The 25524-nt window shown below is 33.9% G+C and overlaps 1 protein-coding gene across 14 annotated transcripts in view; it reads left to right on the top strand.

The window, feature by feature from the left end:
• Positions 1 to 25524, top strand: part of SETD5 (SET domain containing 5) — a 72085-nt gene that overhangs the window by 8067 nt on the left and 38494 nt on the right. For 7 of the 14 annotated variants that reach the window (XM_031470793.2, XM_031470801.2, XM_031470792.2 and 4 more), the window contains exons 2-4: positions 20144 to 20203; positions 23349 to 23533; positions 24350 to 24574. Coding sequence is in view for 5 of the 14 variants with exons in the window: in XM_031470803.2 (XP_031326663.2) it covers positions 23463 to 23533 (71 nt within the window). In the remaining 9 variants the exon portion in view is untranslated. Of the gene's footprint in view, positions 1 to 20143; positions 20204 to 20388; positions 20407 to 23348; positions 23534 to 24349; positions 24575 to 25524 lie in introns of those variants that run through there. The other 7 variants (XM_031470803.2, XM_031470796.2, XM_031470795.2 and 4 more) reach the window with 3 other exon arrangements.

Raw genomic sequence — 25524 nt, 5'->3', positions numbered from 1 at the left:
TTGATGTGTTAATTTTAATGTATGTCCAGGTGAATCTTCTTGTTTTATATTTGCACCCATTGTTTGTCATTTTGTATGAGGTTGTTCCCCCACCCCACCCCATCTCTATGATTTTTTATTCCTTTCCTGTTGTGATCTTTGGCCTGTGTTGAAAAATTCTATTTCCTTCCACCAACCTCTGTGCATGCCACAACACATACAGTTTGTGCTCTCACAGCTTCACGAAGGTTGATGATCTGTAGTTAATAATCAACTGTTTGGGCATTCTTGGTATCCAGGGAAGGTTTTATTTATGAGGAAGAACCTGGATGGACCTGTTGGCAATTAGATGGCCTATGAATTTATGTTACATTTTCCTTTATTAACGTAGGCTGTTGAGAACTGACTTATTTTATGAGAGAAACCAGACAAAAACAGAAGAGCCACAGTTAGATACGGTTTTTAAAAAATAAATGTTTTATTATAACATTTGGGATAGAATCTAAAGGGCACTTTATTAAAAAAATTATACTTTAGTTCTAAAGACAAAAGAATTTAACCTCCTAAAATAAAACAAAGGACTTTTGAGACAATGTGATTGACTGCATGCTGAATGTAGCATTAGATTGTTGTATGAACACATAAATTGTTATTTTCTCAATTTCTGTGGTGTAGACTACTACAGCCATGCAAGTTAAATGTCTTTATGCCCACGATATGAAAAATACTAGGTGAAATGACTTTAAAAAAAAAAAAAGTTTGAAGAAATCGTAGGAGCAAATCCAAAGTTTTGAAGTCTATTTTTATTTTTGATCTTGCTAGACAAATTTAATTTATGGCAATTAGGACTTTAATGTCGTAGTTTAGTAACAGAACAAAATTAAGGTAGATTGATACAGTGTCAATGCACATTTTAGCTTGAGGCTAAGTTGTATCAAACTGTTACAGGTTTTCATGTTTAGGCTACTTTTATTGAAAAAGTTTGCCCAGTATTTTAAAACCTATGAAATGACATAAAATATTTATAGTTTAAAAGCTAGTTATCTTACTGGTGGCATATTATATAAGCAAAAACCAGTTATTAAATTACTAAATTATAAGTTACTAAAACCAGTTATTAACTAAAAATCAAAAAAATGAAAATTATGCTGACATCATCTATGGAGCTCTGCAGTTACTGTAGGCATACCACTTTATTTAGAACAAGGAGGTAATAATGCCAAACCCAAGGGCTCTTACTCTGGAGCCTGGGCTGGTTGACCTGATCAGAATGTTTTTGTTACTCTTCCTTACTTTACTCCTAGACCATTAAGATTTGAAGTTTTGCTAGGAGTCTGACTAGGTCATGTGTTGAGGCCCATGGGAAGACATGTATTTTTAGAAAAGCAAGGCTCTGGGTGAGTGTTGCTTTCCTCTCATAGTTTATCTCAAACAGTTGGTATGAAAAGGGGATGGAGGTTTGCGGAATACACTGAGCAACAAGAAGAAAAATAGACCTTCCACTTTATGATAGAACTATGTTCCAGGAAAGAGTGGTGAAAGTCACTTTTTGTTGTAGAATATCTTACCTTTTTTGAACTCTCTAATATTAGGAATGTGTTACCCAAGGGGTTGAGTTGAATATCTTTTGTGAAAATGATTTTTTAAATTGAATCTTTTATGCATAGAGTGACCATATGTCTTGGTTTCCCTGGGACAGTCCTGGTTTATGCCTGCCACATAATTAGTAATAGCACCCCTTTCACTCTCAAAAATGTCCCAGTTTGGACCATAAATTATATGCTCACCCTAATTATAGAGGATCATGGAACTTTTCATCACTCCATAGTAACCCAGGTCTCTTTTATAGAGCTCTTCTGATTCTCTCTGCTAGGATTTTTCTGTTGGGCTCCCCCATTTCCACATGGACAGTTTTAGAATGCCTTTTCTTTTGCTTTTAGTTGGCATTGAGGGAAGGGATAGATACAGATTGAATTTTTTATTATGAAAAATTCCAAATACAGGAAAATAGATGGAATAAAAAAAATGGACTCTCTGGATTTTACGTAAACTGTTCCATTCGATGAAGATAAGCTCCATACATTGTACTTGGTTAATAAGTTTGTGTCTTTCTAATTTATAGTTTCTCTTCTGTTTTATATATAATATATTGTTGATGAAATTTATCATTGTGTTGAGTTCTTACCCTTGGATTTTGAAAAATGTTATCTTTATGATCTCATTTAACAGATTCTGCTATTAGATGATCCCTCATATTTTAGTTAAGTTATTGATTATCTATTGCAAGTATACTGTATAAAAGTACTGTTACTTCTGTTAAGAATTACATAATGTCTACCTGTCTGTGTGATATTAGGCAGCTTTTGAAGGCCCCAAAGAGTTTCTGTTTGTAGGCTCTATTGAGATTTACCATATTAAAAATTAAAACAATATTTTAAAAATATTTATTAAGTAATTTTAGAATAACAGTAACGAATGCTGCTAACATAAATAACATTTTTATGAAAAATAACTTTACAAGAAATTTCTAATGGCATTGTTTTACATTTTTGCAAATCTCTTTAGTGATAGTAGGCAACTGCTTTCTCTTAGCTGCTTTTGATTTGTCATGGTATATATACTGTTTTGTTTGAAGACTATGAAGATATCTGGCCTCACATAGATGTGTAGTTGAAAGAAGAAAGACTTCACATATTCCCTGAAAGAATCTCAGGAACTTCAGGAGTTCTCAAACCATAATTTGGAAACAACTAGCTTAGATCCATTATTTCCTTTATGGTTTTGAAGTGGTGATATTTTATCACTACTTAATTTATTTTCTGTAATATTCTTCCTCATTAATTATTTGGATACCCTAAGATAAAATTTGAGTACAAAAGGCAAAATCAGTACTTGGCTTTTTACTACTTATTTACCAGTTTTCAAAAGAGTGAGTTGGTAACTTAGCAGCCTCTAGAGGTGAGCAATGAAGTTTGGTTATTAATATTGTGTACTTAAGGTTTTATATCAGTTTGATATCTTTCAGTCCCTTACAGTTATTAGTTTTGATATTCACATTATCCCACGTTTGGCTGTTGGTTCCTAATTTTACTCATTCTCAATCATTTCATGGCTTGTTTCTGTGCGTGTGTATATATATATATATTTTTTTTTTTAATTGAAGTATAGTCAGTTTACAGTGTTGTTCCTGCCTTATTTTGGTTGATTTCTTGCTCTCTAGCATGACAAGATGTTCCAGGACCATTTTGTACATTTCCTACCCCAAACCTGGAATTACTCATTTCTATAAAACTTTGGTTTCTTTTAGTGGGAAATGGTACTTAGAAACCATGGTCTGGATGTTAGGCGTGTTCATTGCTTTTGGGTTGGACCTTGTTTCTAGACCTTTTCAATGGACAGAAAAAAGTAGTTTCCTTTCCTTTTTTACTTTCTTTTTAAAAAATATCTGTTGTTGATATTTGATAACTTCTGTTTTGAAGTTAGTGCTACATGATATTTACATAAACCTAATTGTTTCCTCGTGTCTGCAATCCCAGTTTCCACTAATAACCAATGTAATTACTGTTTGCTTTGTTTCACAGTACATGCACAACAGTTTTAGAGTGGCAGAACAATATGATTACTAAGTGAATTATTTGTTTTTGTCTTTAGCGTATATCCCTCCAAGGATATACAGTCAATTACAGTGGTTTAAAATCACTTGAGATAGTTCTTCTCTGTGTGGTTGATACATGATGCACAGTGAGGTTAATTTATTTTATTTCACTTTCACATTTTTCAGGGATTACTCTTTGTTTTATAATAAAATATGGTTACTAAATGAAATTTACAAATCTGAGTATAGTCAGAGATCTAGCTTCTAGCTTTTTTGCACCCTGTTCTTTCCCTGTCCCTATATGTAAGACTTGACAAATTTGTCAAATACTATTTAAAGTGGTATTTTATCATGGTACTTCTATTGTAACAGAAGAAGCATTTAAATTAGTTTATTTACTAAAATTATCTGTGTCTAGATTTTTCGGTAGCTAGTAACTTTCAGGCCATTGGAAAAGGGACTTAGTAGACTTTTTTGTTCTAGGAACTAAAATTTCTTGTCTTAGAGTAAACATTCAAGATAAGAAACTTCCTTTTTCTAGTTAAAATTACCTTTCTTGAAATGCTAGATTATTTTCCATTTGTCTCTGATAATTTCAGAAACTTTAACCTGACTACAACTTGGGACACTGGTGCTACTTGTAATAGAAATGTCGTCAATTAACATTTCTTGAATGGTTCACCCTTGACCTGAAATTTAGATATTATCTTGGAAAGGATGTCACCTAACTTTAACTTTGTCATTTAGAAGTCAATTATTTGATTTTATAAGTTTTAAATTAAAAACCAAATTGTTGAAAATCTTAAACCTGTTAAATGTTAAATCCGTTTTATCCTTTCTAATTATAATACCTAAAGAAGTTATAGTATTATTTCAACAATCTGTGTCACATTCTGATATATTTATAGGCTAAAAAATACTAAGTCAAGATACGCCAAATGGTGAAGCAGTAGTGGCTAACGGTGTGAGGGTTCTGAAATTAGATAGAACTTAGTTCACGTTATAGTTTGCAGTTTTCTTGCTTAGCCTTGGACAAGTTTCTCAACTTAGTAATTCTTTGGCTAAAAAGAAGTAGTACCTTTCTCATAAAGTTGTGGGCATTACATGAGCTAATGCAAAGTGATTGAGGACACAGAGGCTGTCAGGAAATAAGCATCCTGCTTTTATTTTGGAAGTTATTGTTGTAAATATTTGATTAATTCCCTAAAGTGTCTGCATCTTTGGATAAGTAATGCTTACATGACATAAATATAGCACTTGATTTTCATGACTTCATCGGTTATGTGAAAGGAACCAACTGTTAGCAAAGGAATAATTGGTATCTAGCTAAAATTTGAGTCTTCTAACTTTGCAGATGTATCAGTCCTTGCTATATAAATATAATTACATAAAAAATTTTAGCAGAGAAGGGAACTTTAAGGAAACAAAACTTCTTTTCAGGATCCAAGGTCCTTTTCAGACTTTATTAGAAGTTATTTGGGATGACTTCAGGACACCACATATACTGACCAGAGTTAAAGTAGTATTTTTAACTCCAGAATTTTAAGATCCATCAGTGTTTTAAGTGCCTTCAGAAAAAGCTGTGTAATTCCAGATGACTCCTCAGTTCAGGTGTTTTGGGTTCTTTTGTTTTTGTTTGTTTTTAGCTTTATTGAAGTATAATTAACAAATAAAATTGTAATATATTTACAGTATACAGCATGATTTGCTGTACGCATACCTTGTGAAGGGATTCCAACAATTGAGTTAATTAATACATTCATCACTCACAATTATCTTTTGTGTGTGTGTGTGTGTGTGAGAGAGAACCTATAAGTTCTAATCTCTCAGCAGATTTCAATTTTACAATAAGTGTTATACATTAGATCCTTAGACCTTATACATCTTTATAACTGAAAGTTTGTACCTTTTTACTGACCCTTCCCCATGTCTCTTATGCTCCAGCTCCTGGCAACCACCATTATACACTCTGTTCCTATCAGTTTGATTTAAAACAAAAACAAAAAACCAATTCCATGTATAAGTGATACCATGCTATGTATCTCTCTCTCATTTACTTTATATAGTCAGATGGCAGGATTCCCTTCTTTTTTATGAGTAATACTCCATTATAGATAGGTAGGTAGGTAGATAGATAGATAGTCACATTTTCTTAATCCAGTCATCTTTCAGCAGACACCTAGGTTGTTTCCATGACTTGGCTATTGTAATGCTGCGATGAACATGAGAACACAGATAGCTCTTCAAGATAGTTTCTTTTTGGTAGACACCTGGAAGTGGGATTGCTTTATCAAATGGTAGTTCTATTTTTAATTTCTTGAGGACCTCCATAGTGTTTTCTATAGTGGCAGCATCAGTTTACATTCCCACTAACATTGTGCACAGGTTCCCTTTTTTCCAAATCCTCATCAACATTGGTCACCTCCTGTCTTTTCTATAATAGTCATCCTAAGAGATGGTGCCTTACTCTGGTTTTGATTTTCATTTCCCTAATGATTAGTCATGTTGTGTACCTTATCAAGGATCTGTTGGCCATTGTTTTTGTAAATTATTTTTTTAGTTGAAGTATAATCAGTTTACAGTGTTGTCAATTTCTGGTATACAGCATGTTTCAGTCATACATACACATACATGTATTTGTTTTTGTTGGCCATTTTTATGTCTTCTTTGGGAAAATGTCTATGGAGATCCTTTGCCCATTTTTTAATTGGGACTTTCTGCTGTTGTTTTACTTTTCTCTCTTGGTTATTGAGTTGTATGAGTTCCTTAAATATTTTTGATGTTAATTCCTTGTAAGCTACATGGTTAGCAAATATTTTCTCCCATTCCATAGGCTGCCTTCTCATCTTGTTGATGGTTTCTTTTGCCATGCAGTCACTTTTAGTTTGTTGTAGTCCTGCTTTATTTTTTCATATGAATGAAATTTTAATTGTATTTTTATTTTTCATTTTAATTATATACAAACCAAAAAGCCACTTTTAATTTCTTGTATAAATTCCGTAACTTACAGGAAATGTCAGAGGAAATGCTAAAATGCCACTGTGTAAATTTACATTTAAAATCAAATTCAGACTTAAACTGATTTGTATGAAGAGTTAAATTTTTTAAGAAAAATTACTTCATCAGAATCATTAACTCTCTAGAAGTGCTGTGATTTATATTTTGAAATAATTTATCGGAAATTTATCCCAGTGTTGTCACGACCTATAAAATACTCAAAACAGCTCTAGTAACAGCTGGATCAGCAGAAAGATGTTTCTCAAAGTTAAAGAATATCCAGATAAGTCCTAATTTATAGCTTTTTCTGAGTTTCTCCCCATTATATATCCTTGACACCTTTGTCAAAAATTAGTTCACCATATATGCATGGGTTTATTTCTTGGCTCTCTGGTCTGTTCTGTTGATCTGTATGTTTGTTTTTATGACATGCTATACTGTAGCTTTGTAATATAATTTGAAATCAGAAAGTATGATGCTTCAGATTTGTTCTTTTTTCTCAAGATTGCTTTGCCTATTTAGGGTCTTTTGTAGTTTCATAAAAGGAATTTTAGGATTTTTTTTTTTCTGTGAAAAATACTATTGGAATTTTGATAGAGATTGCATTGAATCTGTAGATCATTTTGGATGGTATGGACATTTTAGCAATATTGTTCAAACTGATGAACACAAAATATCTTTACATTCGTGTCTTCAATTTCTTTCATCAGTGTTTTATAATTCTAGTGTACAGATATTTCACTTGTTTAAATTTATTCCTAAGTATTTTATTCTTTTTAGATGCTGTTGTAAATGGGATTGTTTTCTTAATTTCTCTTCCCTGTAGTTCACTGTTAGTGTGTTAAAACAACTGATTTTTATGTATTGATTTTGTATCTTGCAACTTTACTGAATTTATTTATTTTCACTATTTTTTGGTGGAATCTTTAGGGTTTTCTGGGTATAAGACTATGACATCTGCAAACAGACAATTTTATTTTTCTGATTTGGGTGCCTTTCTGCCCCTCTCCCCTTATTTCTCTTTCTTGCCTAATTGCTCTGGTTAGGACTTCCTCTACTATTTTGAATAAAAGTAGTGAGAATGGAAATTTTTGTCTTGTTCCTGATCTTCCGCTTTTCACCATTGAGTCTGATGTTAGCTGTGGGTTTGTCGAGTATGGCATTTATTATGTTAAGGTACCTTCCATCTATTCCTAACTTGTTGAGAATTTTTATCTTGAAAGAATGTTAGAATTTGTCAGATGCTTTTTCTGCATCTATGCGGAGATGATCACATGATTCTTATTTTTCATCTTGTTGGTGTGTATCACATTGATTGATTTAGGTAGCTAAACGAACCATCTTTGCATCTCAGGAATAAGTGCCACTTGATTATGCTATATGATCCATTTAATGTACTATAATGTACTCAAATTTTGTTGAGGATTTTTGTATCTATGTTCATCAAGGTTATTGACTTGTAGTTTTCTTTTCTTGTGTTCATGTCTGACTTTGGTATCAGGGTAAAATGGATTTGGAAATGTTCCCTCTTTAATTTTTTTTGTAAGTTTTTGTTTGTCTTAATACTTTGGGATTACAGTGAGATTGAGGAGTGCTGAAATGAATTCAGATTGGATGACAGGCTGTTGTGGATCTTGTTAAAGCAGATTAGTAACATATTCAGATGTTTCAATCTCTCCCTATTGATGCTACTTGCCTTCTGAGCCCATTTCCTCTTGTGACTATCATATGATGTATCCAACCAATGGAAAAACAGAGTGGCTACAAAGATATATAGCGACTCTGTACTAAAAGGAAATATTAGTATTTTAATGAAGTCTGCATAGATTCTAAGAAGTATTCCTGACAAGAAGATGGAGGAAGCAAATGGGTAAACTAACAGTATGTTCAGAATATAATACATTTCATTTTATGAAATGGTTGAATTTCTGAAAAGGTATCTTATAAATACCAGATCAATGCCAAACAGTTAAGATTTCTCCAAGTAAACTAATAGGATATTTAACTAAGGGTGTAGATTATTCTGTGACTGTTAAGAGGAAAAAAAATTTTTGAAGGAAATCTTCCTTTTAGTGGACTTGGCAAGTTACTAAGAAACCTCAAACTGTAGATTCCTCTCTTCACGTCATACTTTTGCCTTGGAAGCAGAAAAATAATTCCTATTTGCCTTCCTTTTGACCTCTGTTTACTTCTGTAATATTGTAATTCTACGTACCAAAAGTGGGTGCCTGCAACGTGCTAAGTAGCTTACTAAATTCTCTTATGAATGTTATCTTACTTAATTCTCAAAGTAGTGCTATGGGGTAGTTTACATACAAACAAACTGAATCTGAGTGATTGCACAACTAGTAATAAGGCGAGTCAAATCTGTATGATTCCAGAATCTTTTCTGTATACAATATACTTGTATTATTTAGGGAAAACGTCACCAATATAATTTGCCCTTTCCTCTCCTCCTGACTTTGGGTATTGTCACCCATCTGTAGTTTTTCCTTTTTTTCCTTTTAAGATTCACTGCCTGAAATTGGATAAGACTCCTGGATCCAAATAAAGAAAGGAAATGGACAGGGTTTTATTGGATTTCATCCCCTGCTAGAGTGATTATAAATTCTGGCTTCCTTGGTATTTTAAAAAGCTTAAATAGTCCTCCTCCATCATCCATACCTTATCATTCAGTCAATTGCAGGCTTCCTTTATTCCAGACTGGCTGCAGCTTAGGAAAGGGTATAGATGAGAAGCCTATGAATCCCTAGAATTTTTACCTCACATTTGTCTCTGCATTTTTCTGAAGAAAAGGTTCATAGTGTTCATAAGATTCTCATAGGAATCTGTGATTACTCTTCAAAAAGGTTAAGAACTAAGGTGTCCTAGGATTTGGTTCCTCATAGAGCAACTCAACTCAGTTGATTCTTCTTTGGCCTGAAAAGGTGCCCCCCTCTCCCAACCTTTGACCTCTTGGAACAAGCAGCAAACTGTCACAAAGCCCACCTGTGAACATACTTGTTTTCTCATAAATAATCTGTGAATTCATTTTTTATTATTGAAAATTCTAATAATTTTGCTTACAGAGATTGAAACCTCGCTTAGTTTTACTTGTGTCAGGTTGGCATAGATGCACACTCAACTGTGCTTGGTAAATTAGGTTTTTCCCCAAGGAAAATACATGTTAAAATAGAAATGAAAAAACGAAGGCATTAATAATAGGTCTAGAAGTCAGATAAGACTTCCTAAAGGAGCTTGTATTTCTGTAGAATAAGCTCCCAAACATTTGTCCTTAAAACTTTTTTTGGCTTGTAAATTAGGATTTTTTTTAATTGTAATAAGCTGATAGCCAAATAAACATACATTGTAGCTCCTCTCAAAGAAAAGGCTAGATAAATATTGTCTCCTTTGAACAGTTCAGTAATGCAGAATTGGTAGGAATTCAGTGAGTATGTGTGCTCAGATAATAGCTAAGAAGTATTAAGTTTAAATCTGTTAGAAAACAGTAACAAGGTTGTTATATCCAGGGTGAATTTTTGAATATTAATACTAAAGCAAATGGAGAGCTTACCTTGTGGGTTTCCTTCTTGTTTTCATATATAGGTGGGGGAAATGTTAGAATTAAAAATGTGAAACAGTCTTGAATCTTAGTGGATTCTTAAGAAATCTTAAATTTATTGAAGAGCCATAGGTCACATGTAATTTTTTTTTAGAATTCAGGGTTGTGTGTGAAGATGACAGTGCTTTAACAGGGGGGCTTCATGGTGATTTGAACCAAGAGGTTAAAGGAGGGCACCTTTTGAGGCAGGAATCTCCTTTGTTTCCCTTTTATTGTCACCCTTTGTATCATCTGATATATTTTACCCAAGTGTAAATTGTTTAGTCCTGTCACAGATAATGGTCTTAAGGACATGGGTGAAAGGATCTTGTGCAGAAATATTGTCAGTTCTCCATAATTATTTTTCTTAGACACTAGTACTTACTGGGCCAAGAGCCCCAGTTGCAAAGAATCTAATGTGATACCAAATTCATAGTGTGTGTATATATATATATTTTTTTAACTGTATTTTCCTAATCAACAGATGAAATTTTTCGCACTTTTTTGAGGCTATAAGCCTGAGATCAAGGTGTTGGCAAGGTTGGTTTCTCCTGAGGCCTCTCTCTTTGACTTACAGATGGTTGGTCACTCTCTTGCCCTCTGTGTGCACAACGCTGGTGTGTCTTTCTGTGTGCAGATTTTCTCTTATAAGGACACTTGTCATATTGGATTAAGGCCCATCCTAATGGCCTCATTTTTTGAAATAATTTTTGAGTTATAATTGACATTAGTTATAGGTATACAACATTATGATTTGATACTCATATATACTGTGAAATGATCACCAAAATAAGTCTAGGTAACATCCTTTACTGTGAATAGTTACAATTTTTTTTTCTTGTGATGAGAACTTTTAAGAGCTACTTTCTTGGCAACTTTCAAACATGCAATACAGTGTTATTAACTAGTCACCATGTTGTACATTACCTCCCCATTTATGTTACAACTGGAAGTTTCTACCTTTGACTCCATACAGCCATTTCTTCCATCCTCCAAAATTTTTACACTTTTGAAAAACTATCCTTATGCCCAAAAAGATTGGGGATCACTACTATAAAGTTGTCAGTAGTGGTCTACAAGAGATTTGTCAAAATCTGGGGTGTAGGATTAAAAAAAAAAAGATGTCTTAGTTTTATTTTGGTTACCAAGTACTGGCAAATGAAATACAATATTAAGAAGTAGTAACGTTCAACATTTAGAAATATTTTACTCAGGAAAAAATAAGTTTACAAATAGAAGATGTTTTAACAAAAAGGAAAAATAGAAGCTAAATTCTGAGATACTTTGTGTTTTACTCCACTTTCTTCAGTGCTAGAATTCTGGACTTTGCTGAGGGTCAAACTCTGATATGACAGGAAAATAGCTGGGAAAATTTAGCATATTTTGTGACTGTATTTTGCATTAGAATTTGAGCAATTCACTGTAGAGTTTTATTCATTAAAAAGTGCTGTTTTGTCTGTGTCGTGGGGCTAATTTATTATAAGAATTAATGAATGAGAATTTTGGCCCAAATACAGCTGAAATGTTTACTGAAACTGGATCAAAGATGCACATTTTTATCAAGGTTTTTAAATCATTTTTCATATTAAGATCTCCAGAAAATATTTTTATAATCCATTAGTTAAATATTTTTGATGTTTTTCATAATGGGAACTCTTAAGGTTCTGGGATCTCATAACAAATTACTAGCTAGTTGGAGCAAAGATGTTTATTCTTTTGGACTTCTAGAGAAATAATGTACTTAACATTTCGAAGATTTCATTTTACTTACTAACTTACTATACAATAAGTACAAGCTAATTTTTTGCCTAGGCAGAACAGTGACCATCAGTGTTTCTTTGAGTTGATCATTGTCTCCCATCATTGTTATTTTTTAAATTATAAATTATTCTGAGTTTAATTTAATTATTATCAATATAGCTTATGGAGAGTAGTCTGTTAATAGAATGTGTGGTGGTATATATTTTCATTGACAGTGATTTGGGCCTGTTTTCCACTAAATGGATCTTAAGATACCTCTGCTTTGTGTTTCATATAGGAATCAGATATAAACATCCCACATGTTTTTGTTCTCTCTCACTCACCATTATTATTGAGTTATTTTTTGACTGGACAGTGTGCCTTGGTCAAGTAAGTGTGCTTTTTTAACCCTAAGTTTGTCATCACTCTTAAGATTATCCTAGTACTCTAAGACACTGCTCGTTAAAAAGAAAGAGAACAGCGGTCACCACCTCAGATGTGAGCCATTACTAGTGTAGTGTAACCAGTGCTTCTCTTTAATGCACTGGTTTATCACACCTTACTTGCATTTAGGTGTTTCTTCTGTGTTTCATCCATTACTTGTTGACATATAGCATATACGTATATGAATGCTGTGTCACAGCTGTGAATCATGTATACTTGTAGTTAATTTTGCTATAAGGAGAAATTTGTGTTCCCAAGAACACAAGAAATTTTATTATTAACAAACTCATGTCAAAAATAATTGCTTGCAATAATTTCTTTCTTAAGAAAAAATGATTAAGACATTTTTAATAGCCGTAAGTGTGTAATTATAAAGCCTAAACATTACTTAGCAAATCAATTGATGAATTACATTAAGCTTTTTATCCATTTTAACTTTTACAGTGGAATGATGATCTTTCTTTACCTGTGACTACCACCTGTCATTTTAAGCTGACTGCTCTTAACATATTTATGATAAGCAAGGGACAGCTTTACTCAGCAAAAGTGATATATACAATTGGTATTTCTGGGATTCACTGTAAAATAATCCTGTAGAGGAGGAGAGGTTACAATAAAATTAGATTGGCTTTGAGTTCATTATTGATTAAAGCTGGCTAGGGTCCATGAGTTCATTACAGGTTTTTTTTTTCTGGTTTTGTATTTGTTTGAAAATTTTATGATAAAGGTTTTCGTTTTTTTTTTTTTTAAGATGCAGAAAATAGCATATCACACAGGAGGATGGTGTAAGCAAGATTTCAAAAGTGGTCTTGTTCTATTCAGGCAGAAAAGTTTGACCTAACACTTCAGGAAGCCTTTGTAGGTTCCTAATAGTAGAATGGTAATGATCAAAGTCCTGCCCTGGAAGGGTTAACATCATGGATGAATGAAGAGTAGATTGGAGGGTTGAGAACCCAGAAGTAGCAAGATAATTTCATTGCAACCTTGAAATCATAAGGAGGTAAGTAGTGTTGGTGAGTGGATGGATAAAAAACAGTCTGTGAAATATTTCGAAGGAGAAAGAATAGCTCTACATCCAGGCTCTCAGTCAGGTGCTACTACCAGCACAGCGAAAAGGAGAGGGGTTTTTTTGCATTTACCCAGGATTTAGATTTGGACCATATGGGTGTCTGGTGTCATAATGGAGTGTGTACTAAATGATTTGTAGCTACATTACAAATTTAGTCAATACTTTGATACTCTGTCTTCTAGCAAATCAGTATTGGCAAGTTTCTCACAGTTTCAAAGTTTATTCTTTTTCCAAGGATAATTAGAAGTGAAGGCATCATACTTGATACTACCGAGGCAGAACTGCTAGAACAGAGTTTTGATAACCTGTTTGAAACTAAAGAGCTCGTATCTTCTAGGTTACTTGAATCTTTCAGTCAGAACCCTACAGATGCCAGCTAGATTAGAGAAGGCTAGCATAATTTGTTTTTTCGTTACTGCAAAAAAATTTAGAGCTTGGTGCTACCTTCTATTAAAAGAATTAAAAGTTGTCTTCATGGGACAACTATAAGAAAATACTTTGGTTCTAAAATAGTGCTTTATCTAGGTTTTATTTTGAAGATCTCAGCCCAAATTTTGTGAAAAAGCAGCTGAGATCTCATACTTTTGTATACAAGAATTTTAGAGGCAATAGTGCATCCAGTCAGTAGTCTTAGTGTGTCAGAGAATTGTTGAGAATTTGCAGTTAACTTTCATCTTAGGGTTTTCTTTTAGGATGTAGAGAGACTTCTAAGGAAGAGACTCCGAGAACTTAATTTATTTTAGACCTTATAAGAAAGCGTAGCCTTCCCACTGTGTTTGTGGGAGTGTAAAATGGTTTTAAATTTCTAGGGGATGGTTTGGGATCACTAACAAGTATGTTTGTCCCATTTTAGCAGTTCCACTTGTATGAATGTGTCCTAAGGAAATGTTTGTACATGTATATAAAGAAAGGCGTATGTATGTGACATTCAGTGCAGCATTGTGTATATTATGGAAAATTAGCAACAGTCTAAACATCCACCTGCAGAAGATTGACTTAAATTACGTCGATCCATAGGATAGAATACATTGCTGTCATTTAAGGAAGAAGTAAATTTATACATACACATAGGGAAGGGTGTTCAAAATTTATTACTAAGTGAGCAAAGCAGATTACAGAACAGTAGGATTATCACTGTCATCTTAGGGGAATCTTTGTAAAGTGGAATTATGTGAGAATTTTGCATCTTTATGCTTTGTAATGTTTGTATACTTTTACAGGCATTTTTTAAATAAAAAATTAAGAATAAAGATACAGCTATTCTTAAGCTTTAAATTCTTTTACTGCTATATACTTGGCCACTTGATCTGCCAAATAATCACAGAACATGTATAGTCACATTCTGTTTGTGTTTTGAAGGTTCTTGCTGCCCATTATTATTCATTCTTAATAGAATTTTCCATGAGACTAGTCAACGATAAGTTTTGTCTGAACAGTTTAAGAGATTTATAGAAGAATGTGTTTCTGCACTCTTCTGTGTCACTAGTAAACTATGGAGTGGTTTGGGCTTTTCTTTTTTGGTGGGGAGGATGTTTTCTCTTCAGGATGACTCATTACTTGTAGAGACGCATTTTAGGATTTTCTTTTCCCTTCATGGTTGTGAAAATGCAATACTTGGCACATAGGCAAACCAAAAGAGTTTGCAAAGTGCCCGTCCTCTTTTCTATGGATAGGAGAAACATCTTAAAATAGCACTTAACATAGTTTTTATACGTAGTAGTTATTCATTTAATGATTGTTGAATGAATGAAGAAAAACCTGACAAATCTAGATAATATAAATCCTGAGAGCTCCAGGAATGTAAATCTGGACTTGGTGCTTAATGTTTTTAAAATTTGTTTTAATTCGTATGTTGCTATCTAAGTAGCAATTACTTCAGTAAATGGAACCCATACATTAAAATCCTAATTTTCTTAACTCCACAACTGTGTGTGTGACTTCTTAAAAGTTAGTATTTTTGTGGCTCTGGTTCTTTGTAAAATAATGAATTAGACTTTATAAACTTAAAACTAAATTTTTTTATCAACTGGAGAAATTTAGCCTAAACTCCTGAAAGGATAACAGATATTAATGCCTTATAAGTGTGCATAACCCACTTCGTTTGGAGTAAGTAAACATGGTTCCCATTTCAGGGTTTGCAAATGAGAAAGGTATGGACTGAGATGAGACAAACGCAGAGGGTGGAGAGGTTCTTTTCCTATCTAGTGTGGTATATGGCTCTAAAGCATGATCTGAGGCTCCAAACACAGTAGGACAGAATCTTCAGAAAGTCTTGAGAATATAGCTCTTTAAAAAGGTAAATCAAAGTTCACTGAGAGTATCATCTTTATTTGATACTTAGAAGCCTAAAATTTTCCTTTGATTATTGTTAAGGGCAGAAAGAGTTTGTGCATCCTTGGTTAGTTTTAGCAGTAAATACCTGTTTATCATTGTTAAATGAGTTGTAAATAAAATATTTCTTCAGTGTCATCTTAAAGTAATTTAAGATTATAGTATTTAGTTTCATTATTTAAAGCGTGTACTCTTACTGTATTACTCACTCCCCTCCCTTCCAAGTACGACGAATATTCTGTAATGTTGCCGTTGCTGAAGTTTTTCATGGGGAAAGAAATTCTTACTATGGACTAAAAAAGGATTTTTTAAAAACTGGGTTTTAATTACCATGTATTCTAGTAAACCTAGAGCTTTTATAGACATTGGTTTATTGTGCCAAGCCAGTAGCCCCTAGAGAGAGTATAAATTTAGGCAAAGGAGCCAAGGGATAAACAAGTGTTGAAGAAGAGGTGGGAGAAAAGGAAAACTTTATCTTGGCTCTAATTTACTAAATCATGATGTTTACTAAATCATGATGTTTCTTTAGTGTCTTTTAATTGTTTACCCTAACACTTCTCTTTTTTCTTCTCTTCAGCCATGAACTCTCTTCTAGCTCTTTGCCTGCGTTAACTTGCTTCAGATTGTACACCTAACTTGTAACTTACACTACCCCAAATACAAAAACTTCACAACACATCTCTGAGCTCTTTCTCTTTTCTTAGAGTTCATCTTTTATTTTTGAATAATTCTTACTTATTCTAATACTTACCACTTATCTCTTCTACACCCCTCCCCCCAAGTTTCCCATATAGCCTTTTCTCACATTATTTACTATAGCAAAATTGAAATACACTGTTGGAGACAAGTGAAAGTAATTTTTAGCCAGATTCAGGTTGTTAGTAGCAGCTCCTCTTTGTTCACACATATTTCAAAGTTCCAGGGAGCCATTTTAAGTTCTCATTTGTGCCAAATGCTAGTCTGTGTGCACCTATGAGTCAGCAGGACAGGTATTATTCTTTCTGTTGTACAGTGAGAAAACTGAGACTTTTGAGACGTTGCATGAATTGCCTCAGCCAGTGCCAGGATTCATAGAAAGTTTAGAGAAGGAAAAAACCCAATGAAGATTTTACTTTGAGGAATTTAAGATTCTTCTATAAAAAATGATTTTTCTGAGATTTCTAAACTAATTAAGTTATAGGCTAGAACTCAAATTTCCTAACTCTTAATATAGTACTTTTTCCTAATATACTTTTCCTTCTCTCAAGATAAAAAGCTCTATGATACAGTACGACGGCAGTGTTTTTCCTTGATACCTTAGTTTGGGGTAGAAATGGAAGATAAGCATACGATGCAGCTGACACATTAGTTCTCAAACAAGATGGTCATGTAGATAAAATGCATTTGTATATTTATTGCATTTTGAACTGTTTTGTAATTTAAAAGTTAAGTTGAGGGTAATAATCATATGAAAAAAGCCTTCTAATACTCTTTCCCCATCTCCTCTTTTTACTGTTTATTCATTCAAAATTAGAAAATTTAACTAGAAGTATTTAAGAATAAGTTCAGCTTATGTACACAACAAATTTTTGAATAATCAGTAGATTCAGAAGTTGAATTTTTAAATTAATGGTTATTTTCTTTTAATGCTTATTGAAAGTTTTTATGACATGTTTTTTCTCTTAACTAGGTTGAATTTTTTCATTTATTGGCCTATTAAAGACCTACTTCTTCAGTTATTCTGTATATCTGTTGATTTTCGTTCTTTAATAGTTTAAATGGTAGGTTTGGCTGAATACATTGATTTCAGAATGTATCTTAGAAGTTTGTGTTTTTTAGTGAATCTCAGTTTAAGGGTTATTACTTTCAAAAGAAAGAAATTTGGTTGATTGTGTCTTCTGGCTAGTTGGAGTTTAGAGAAATGGGATTTGTTGTATGCCGGGCATTTTATTTAGTATGTGACGGGGGGAAAAATCCTAATTTTACAGCAGTACTGTGTGAACAGCCTGATACCGAAGTTCTGGAAAGAAACCGGGCCTAGGAGATAAGTAATCTAGGGAATTTTTTTTTTTTTACGTGAGGATATTTTAGATTCTAAAATGATAATCAGTTCATCTAATAAGAGGAAAATAATCATTAATCCTCTTAAAAGATTTGAAGTTATATTATTGCCTTTGAGAAAAGTGGGCCTTGCTAGCTGTGATGATATTCCTCAACCTACCTTTTATGTCAGTCTAAGCAAGAAGAGATTTTCTCTTTTTCCGTAATACATGCCTATTTTTAACACTGAGTTTTACATAATTTCAACAATATTTATAAAATATACCTTTCTGGCACTGAATTAGTGTGTTTTTAAACACAAAACATGTTTGTCTTTACTTTGAAATCTCATAATTGGGTCCTAGATTCAAGAGTGATTTTAAAATTTAGGGAAGCCACTGCATCCCGAAACATTTTCTTATGAGAGTGAAGGGGGAAAAGTGTAAAATTTCAATGTAAATACCTTGGTATTAATATGAGAATTCCTAAAAGTGAAAATGATGTCAGTGTTTTATTTAAAATTTAATGAAAGATAATGGATATTGTAAGCCCAAAGGAACTGAAGGCAAAGGGACATTTTGAGAAAATGGCTTGTTTATGTATGTCTAAATATTACTTACATGTTTTTGTCAGAGACCAAAATTGAGGAAGAAATTTGGCTTTTTGGTGGTTTGTGGAGTTGATCAGAGATTGCTTCTTGGCTAACTTACTGTCTGCATAGGCTGTTAACAATTGTTTCTCTGGCAGCAGATCTTGTTCATCAGGATTGCATCATTTCTGGGAGAATGGCCAAGGTCCACAGCCACAGTACAAAGACTGTCTGAAGCATATGAGGCCTGTTCTTTTTCTGAAGCGGCACTCCTCTTCCTGCCAGTCCTCTTCATAGGATTACTGAAGCAGACTTGTTCTGAAATTTCTTTCATTGGATTGGCAGTTTATTGGACTCTTGTCTCCCAGCTGCTTCCGGCTCACCTGGCTGATGCAATTTCTTTTCCTGAAATCTCTGTTGGAGTTGTTCTTAAAACACTTTCTGTCTCTCTTCTCTGAGAGTGAGTTACCAGACAGATCACACGGGTCTTGTGCTTTCAGCAAGTCATATAGAGAAGAGACTGTCAGAATGGCAAATACAGAGACTGTGGACCGTTTCTGAACCCAGTTAAAAAGATAGGGGTGGTTACAAACTATTTCTGCCATGCTCTTAACAGCCTTTCCCCTAGAAACTGTATGTAAATGGGGACTTTTCAAAAGAGTAGTCAGTAGTGGGAAACAGGCTGGTTCTGCTTCTAAGTACACGAACGTACTAGTGTTCCTTGGGGTTCTTATGGATTTTTCTAGAAATAGTTAAATTGAAATGAAGTTGAAATTCTGGTGCATTCATTTTCTGTCTACTGTACAGTCATGTACTTCTTTTTCTACTCCTGTCATTTCTTCTTTCTTACTGGTTGTTGCTAAAGGAGTCTTACTTCCTTGGTTTGATTTTTTTCTTCCTTCCTTTTACTGTTACCTTCATACCTTTCATTTTTATAATTCTGAGTGTGCTCTTTGAAAATTGTTTCTAAAGAATAGTTTATTTTCCAATTCTTAATAAAAAGTTAGAAATCCATAAGATATCAACATAAAGTACATTTGCACTCTACTGCTTGGTAACTGGAATCCTGCAAACAGCTCTGTTCATGTATATGATGTATTACATTTCAATGTTAATACCCCTTTCTGCATAATGTTAAATTTGACTTTTTTCCCCCTAACATCCTGGGTCATCGCCTATTTTCCTTTTCTTTCTTTTTTTTTTTTTTTTTTTTTTTGGAAGGTAGAAGGCTAATTAAAGCTGTATTTTTTCATGTTTGCATTATGACTACAAATAGAACTGACTCTATTTTGTCACTCTTTCTATAGTAGGACAGGAAGATAGCGGGAATGGAGTCAGGGGGAGAAAGGAGTAGTATGAACTTTTAATAGATGATGATACATCTCTGACTGACCAGAGAGGAAATTTGACATTTGATTAAAGAAAAGCCTCTCAATTTAGGAATGGGTCAGTAGAGAAGAAAGGCACCTCCTAGGAGGTATAGAAAGAAGGAATCCCTTAGAGATGGGAGATAATTCTAGTTTTAAGGAAAGAAAAAGATTACCCAGAGACAGTATTTACCACTTTTCAAGTCAAATAAAGATAACTTCCTTTTCTACCCTATATTTAGATTCTGGCTTTACAGGAAAATAAAATAACAAGGTTAAAGGACAAAGATACAATACTAGATGGAACATAGGATAATAAACAAGGCAGTATACAGAAATGAAACAAAATTACCATAAAAATATTATTTTTGTAGAATTCTCTTCTGTTTGTCTATGTTATTTCTCTACTAATTTGTGTCTCAACTTTTTCTAGGTCTTCAGAGCTACTGGCAGATAATTTTGGGGGACTTCATATTCAGAGGTCTATAAAAAGGTGACTGCACCAAATAAATTTAGTTTGGTTTAATTTCTGTATTTTAATGAATGCTAAATTTATAGTTTTGATATAATGCTTATTGTAATCCATTCAACAAATACTCTCATACACTTTCTATGTGACAGGCACTGTTCTAGACTTTGGAACTACAGCAGAGGATAAAACACAAAAATCCTTGTCTTCATTGAGTTTATATTCTGGTAAGAAGAGAGGCAGAGAAATTTAACAAGTAAAAGATATCTTGAAACTGTTCCACCTAGAGACAGTTCTTTCTCTTTTTCTAGGACATATCTCCAAACAGTGTGATAAATTAGTGACTGCTGTGAATACTAGCTTTGTAAACTATAGTAGAAGTTTGTCTTGTCTTATAAAACTAGAGTAAATATAGTAAAATATTGCATATAGATGATCTGTCGAATTCTTCAGTTAACATTTTAATAGCTACATTTTGCAGAGTGTTGTATAGGGAAGGAACTCTTCACAGAGTTATATGAGAAATTTGGTTTTTTGTTACCATTTTTTGAATTAAAAATTGTAAAAGCTTTATTTCAAACAAGACAGCCAAACTAACCTAAAATGCCTTTGTCAGAAGCCTGGAAGGGGTCATGTAAAATTACACAAAAGAAAAATGGAGTAATTCATGAAAGAGTATGAAAACTCATAGTTTAACTATTTAATCTTCCTTAAAATTATTTATCAGTTACCCAAATTACCTAGGTTGGGCTTTCATTAAGGAATGTATTACTCTCTTAAGTCATTTATAAGGAGATATTATCTGAAGTGATTTTTCTGTCTTTTAGTATATCTTTAAAAAATTACTCTCAGAAAAACAACCACTATCAGCTTAGTTTTATAAGTTTTCTTTTATTTAGGTGCCTACATTTTTTATGGGCATAGAATATTTTCTTAGGGCTGTGTCGTATATAATCCTTGTCTGTAGCCCATAATGGCTATGACAGAGGGGGTGTGTGTGTGTGTCTGCATCTGTGTCTGTCTGTCTGTCTGTCTGTCCGTCCGTCCTTTGCTGAAATATAACACATGATTCAGATTCCTATGTTGGTGAGGGGTAGTATGATCATTATCAGTTAGACTCTGTTCTGTTTATTAAGCCGGGCAGCCTAAATAAATTAAGCCTTGGGCTTTTTGGGGGGTGGGGAGTGGTTGGGGGGAGGGTGGGCAGTTAGGTTGGTTTGTTTAATGGAGGTTCTGAGGATTGAACCCAGGACCTTGTGCATGCTAAGCATGAGCTCTACCACTGAGTTGTACTGTCTCCCACACTTTTCTTTTTAATTTGAATTATGCAGTGATATCAAATAAAGAGTTGTGACCAACAATCTCCAGTGTTTAAATATGCCCTTTTGAGCTTGTTTCATAAGTATTCTCTCTTCCATTAGTTGTAGGTTTCATTTCACTTTCCCTAAGGATTGGAGGGTGTACTGCTCTACTTTGTTTGGATATATTGTTAGGGAAATGAAATATTCATGTGTATGATGGACGAAAACTCAGAAAGTTACATTAGTCATTTCTCTTTTATGAGCTATGAGGAAGCAGTAGATAGGAAGATTTGCCCTTTTCATTTCAATCCCAAGTGTAGCATAGTCATTTCAAGTTGAGTAGGAACAGGTGTATTGCCACGCCCAGATTTGGTAAATTCTAGATCCATTGGTGACATCTAGCTGTTTCAGAGTTTAGGTACCCCAGGGAGGACTACTTATTTTGTAGCTGTTGTAGCGTTCTAAGATAACAATATGGAAAAGTAATATTATCTTTATGTGTTCTTAAAAATCTTGGCCTGTTTCATTGTTCACAATTGGGTTTCTTATCCACATTAATTTGCTTCATATATTAAAATAAGTCAAGCATCTCAGATCATCTTCCATTTTAAAATTTGCATTAATCCACTGGATTGAGTCAATTAATATATGCTTTTCATACATTTACTTTTTTTGATACAAACATTTGTTTTCTGCTGTCTTATTTGTCTTATAAATCACCATGACAACCATGACTTCTTTTTGTAGTCTTTTTTGCGAAAATCTTTACTAACTTGTCTTTGACTCATGTTGACTTTCTTTCTTCCCATATAAAATGCTTCTTATTTCATCCTTTTAGTTTTTTTTATAACTATAAAATCACTAATGTAAAATCAGAGTACGATTTTTCCCTTTGTACCATACCTCCACATCTCTTAGTCTACTTTTGTTTCTTTATGTTTAAATAGTTTGAGAATCTTTCTGTTCCCAAGTTCTTCTAGCTGTGGTCACCAACCAAGGTATTCTCACTGCTTTTCCACACAGAATTTTTCTAATTTTTATCATGAAATTTTACTCTTCGTGGTTTATGGGGTTTTTTCTAATTTTTAAATTTTATTTTATTATTATTTTTTAATGACATTACTGGAGATTGAACCCAGGACCTTGTGCATGCTAAGCACACCCTCTACCGCTGAACTGTACCCTCTCTCCACCCCAGTTTATGTTTTTATTTATAGCTAGCAGTGGATATTACCTCACAAATACAGTGAGACAATTATATCTTCTCCCAAAATTATAGTTACTAAAATGGTTTAGAAGGAGGAGTGTTCTATGACAAAAGAAGACAGCAATAAGAAATAGCTATATTCAGTCAAATATAAACAAATTTATCTCTTATCATTTTTAATTTGCAAGAAATAACATTGCTACTGGTAAAACTCATTTATTTGTGATGGGGGTGCGGTGGAGGAAGAGTTTAAATGAAGATCCTGAATTGTTAAAGAATTTAGTTAAACTATGATGTTTCTTTCAACCATCCTATTTCTTAAAACTTCTTAGGTCCTAGGATACCAGAAAATTTTGTTTGATAAGCAGTTGTGGAATGAGGGAAATGTGCTTATTGATGAGCTACGTAGACTATCACTTTCTCTTTATCTAAAAAGGAAAAAAACTAAAATAGAAATGAAAAGTGACTGTAGCTTTTGCTACCTCACTTTGTGGAACAATAACAGTTGCATAGTAAACATGGGACAATATTGATCCCTTGTTGTACCTGTTTTATATTTATCCCTTAAAAGCTTTGTTCAAAAAATGGAAAATATTCAGTGGCATTTACAATAAATTTCAGAAACTGTCTAGTTACTAGATATTTTCCTTTTCTGTGACAGAGTTCCTCATGTCCATAACATGTTGGTTAAGGCTCTGCAGCTCACCCCCACTCTCAGAGTGGCCAGTCTCCAATAATTGGACCCCGTGATTTCTGCTCTGCTGTGTTGGACGTCATGAGCATTGCAATCCCTCTGGGAGTCACCACACCAGATACATCCTACTCAGATATGGCTGCTGGATCAGAGTAAGTGCTACTTCCTAGGTAATAGGTGCATTGCCAGTTTGTGTTGGAGACAACTTTCTTACGGGCATCTAATAATAAATATGTAGTATTTTCTAAACCCAAGCCTAGCCCACTGTAAATGACATTAGACCTTTCCCTTTCCCCCATAGAAGCTGAAAAGAAAAAAGAGTTAGAAGGGGGAGGAAACTAATTTGGGAGGATGGGATTTCTGAGTAAATAATTAATAGAATTAAAGTTGCAAAGTAGCCATTACTTTTCATTTGTTTTGATGGGTGAGGAGTATTAAAATAAGTAGGTGTCACTACCTGCTTCTGTAGAGTTAATGATTATTCTGATGAATGGAGATAAAGAGGAGTTTTCTCCAACTGATTTTCCTTGAAGGCCTCTTCCTATGTACTTCTCATTGTTCTAGAGTAAAGGGGCTGCAACTATATGGGCAGGTTACTTAGACGTTCTGGTACTTGGGGTAGAAAATGTGGAAAGCAATGTCATCTGTTTTTTATAATATTCATTGCCTAGAAAGAGGACCTTCAAAATCAGTGGTACCAAACTTTTTTTTCAGCTAAGAGCAGCTTTAGGAATTCAGAATTTGTCGAAAAGTCCAATCCCTAAAATAGACTCTCAGTTCTTGAAGAATTTAAATGCCAAATGGCAATGAAGGTAGGCCTTCATTATAAAACTTTATATATTATTCACAGTTTAAAAATTTTAGCCTTTTGTATCCCTTCTCTTTTAAGTTGTCCAAGATTCCCCCTGCTCACAGATTCCCCCTCTTGTCCTTTTACCTCCCTTGTACCCAATCTTCCTTGCTTACAGAAAGGAAGTGGAAGCCCCCTACCTTTCAAGACGAAGTGGCACTACACCAGGATGTGAAAGTCCAGCGAAAGAGACCCAAGGGGCCTAGGGGGCAGCACACCCCCAGAAGCCAAGTCTATTCCAGGCAGTACCAGGGATTAGGGTCTGGGCTGGAAAAATCCTGGTGTTTTGAATATGTTCAGGTCCAGTTCAGACTCTTGATCCCACAGCCACTTCTTGAGTGAGGTGGGTGTTGCTCTAATTCCCCTGTTTCTCTTGCCATTTTCACAGTCCCTGGGGATTCTTCCCCCTTCAGCAAAGTAAAGCAACTGTACCAGAACTCTGGGTTCAACTGCATCCCTGATAATAGTGGTTTTCTTCCTTGAAACTGAGAATATTAGTAAAGAGCATGTATATTTCTTCACAAAGCCACCTAGGATAACTTACCTGTTAACTAACTTCCTTATAAAGGAAGACTTAAAATGAAACTACCCTAAGAAGCGATATGTTATATTCTGGGGTAGTCTAGAATTGAAAGCAGTTTTTGGCCTTATTCCCATATAAAAAGAAAGATGGAGGGTGGGGGGCTGGGGAGGGGTGGATTGTGTTATTTCCAGAGCTTTTTTTCCTGTTCTGTTTTGTTTTTATTTTTTGCATGCCGAAGAGATTTAGTTATGCCAATAGCTGAGACTTCCAGTTTTCTATTTCCCAAATAAAGTGCTTAAAAATCTTCCTGCATTAATAGGTAACATAGTTGTATAGTGTTAATGGATTTTTATAAAGTCAGCCACTAACCTATATAGCTTGACTAACAAGCTGTATAGGTAGACAGCATTAACAGTCTCGGGAAATTTCAACAAAGAGATTAAATCAATGAGTTTGGGATTCGTGGATGAGAAAAAGATCTAAAGCAGTTATTTTCAAAATGGGTATTTTCCCCAGGGTACAGAGCTGACTGCTCATAAATCTTGCTGGGAGTCCAGAAGTAATTGCAGAAACAAAAATACTTCTGGCCTAAAAATTTTACTCCAGTGTTTCTATTTCCTGAAACATTTTCATCAGTAATCTCCAGACAGATTTCAGATACTGTGGTCATAGCTAATTACACAGTTACTTGTTTAATATTTCTACAAAGTAAGAGAATATCAACAATTAGCTTATGCACCACTGTGTTAAATTACTGATGATATTTGTAA

Source organism: Camelus dromedarius, chromosome 17, assembly GCF_036321535.1.
Source record: "Camelus dromedarius isolate mCamDro1 chromosome 17, mCamDro1.pat, whole genome shotgun sequence".
Classification (NCBI taxonomy): domain Eukaryota; kingdom Metazoa; phylum Chordata; class Mammalia; order Artiodactyla; family Camelidae; genus Camelus; species Camelus dromedarius.
This window is presented reverse-complemented; position numbering and strand designations above follow the sequence as displayed.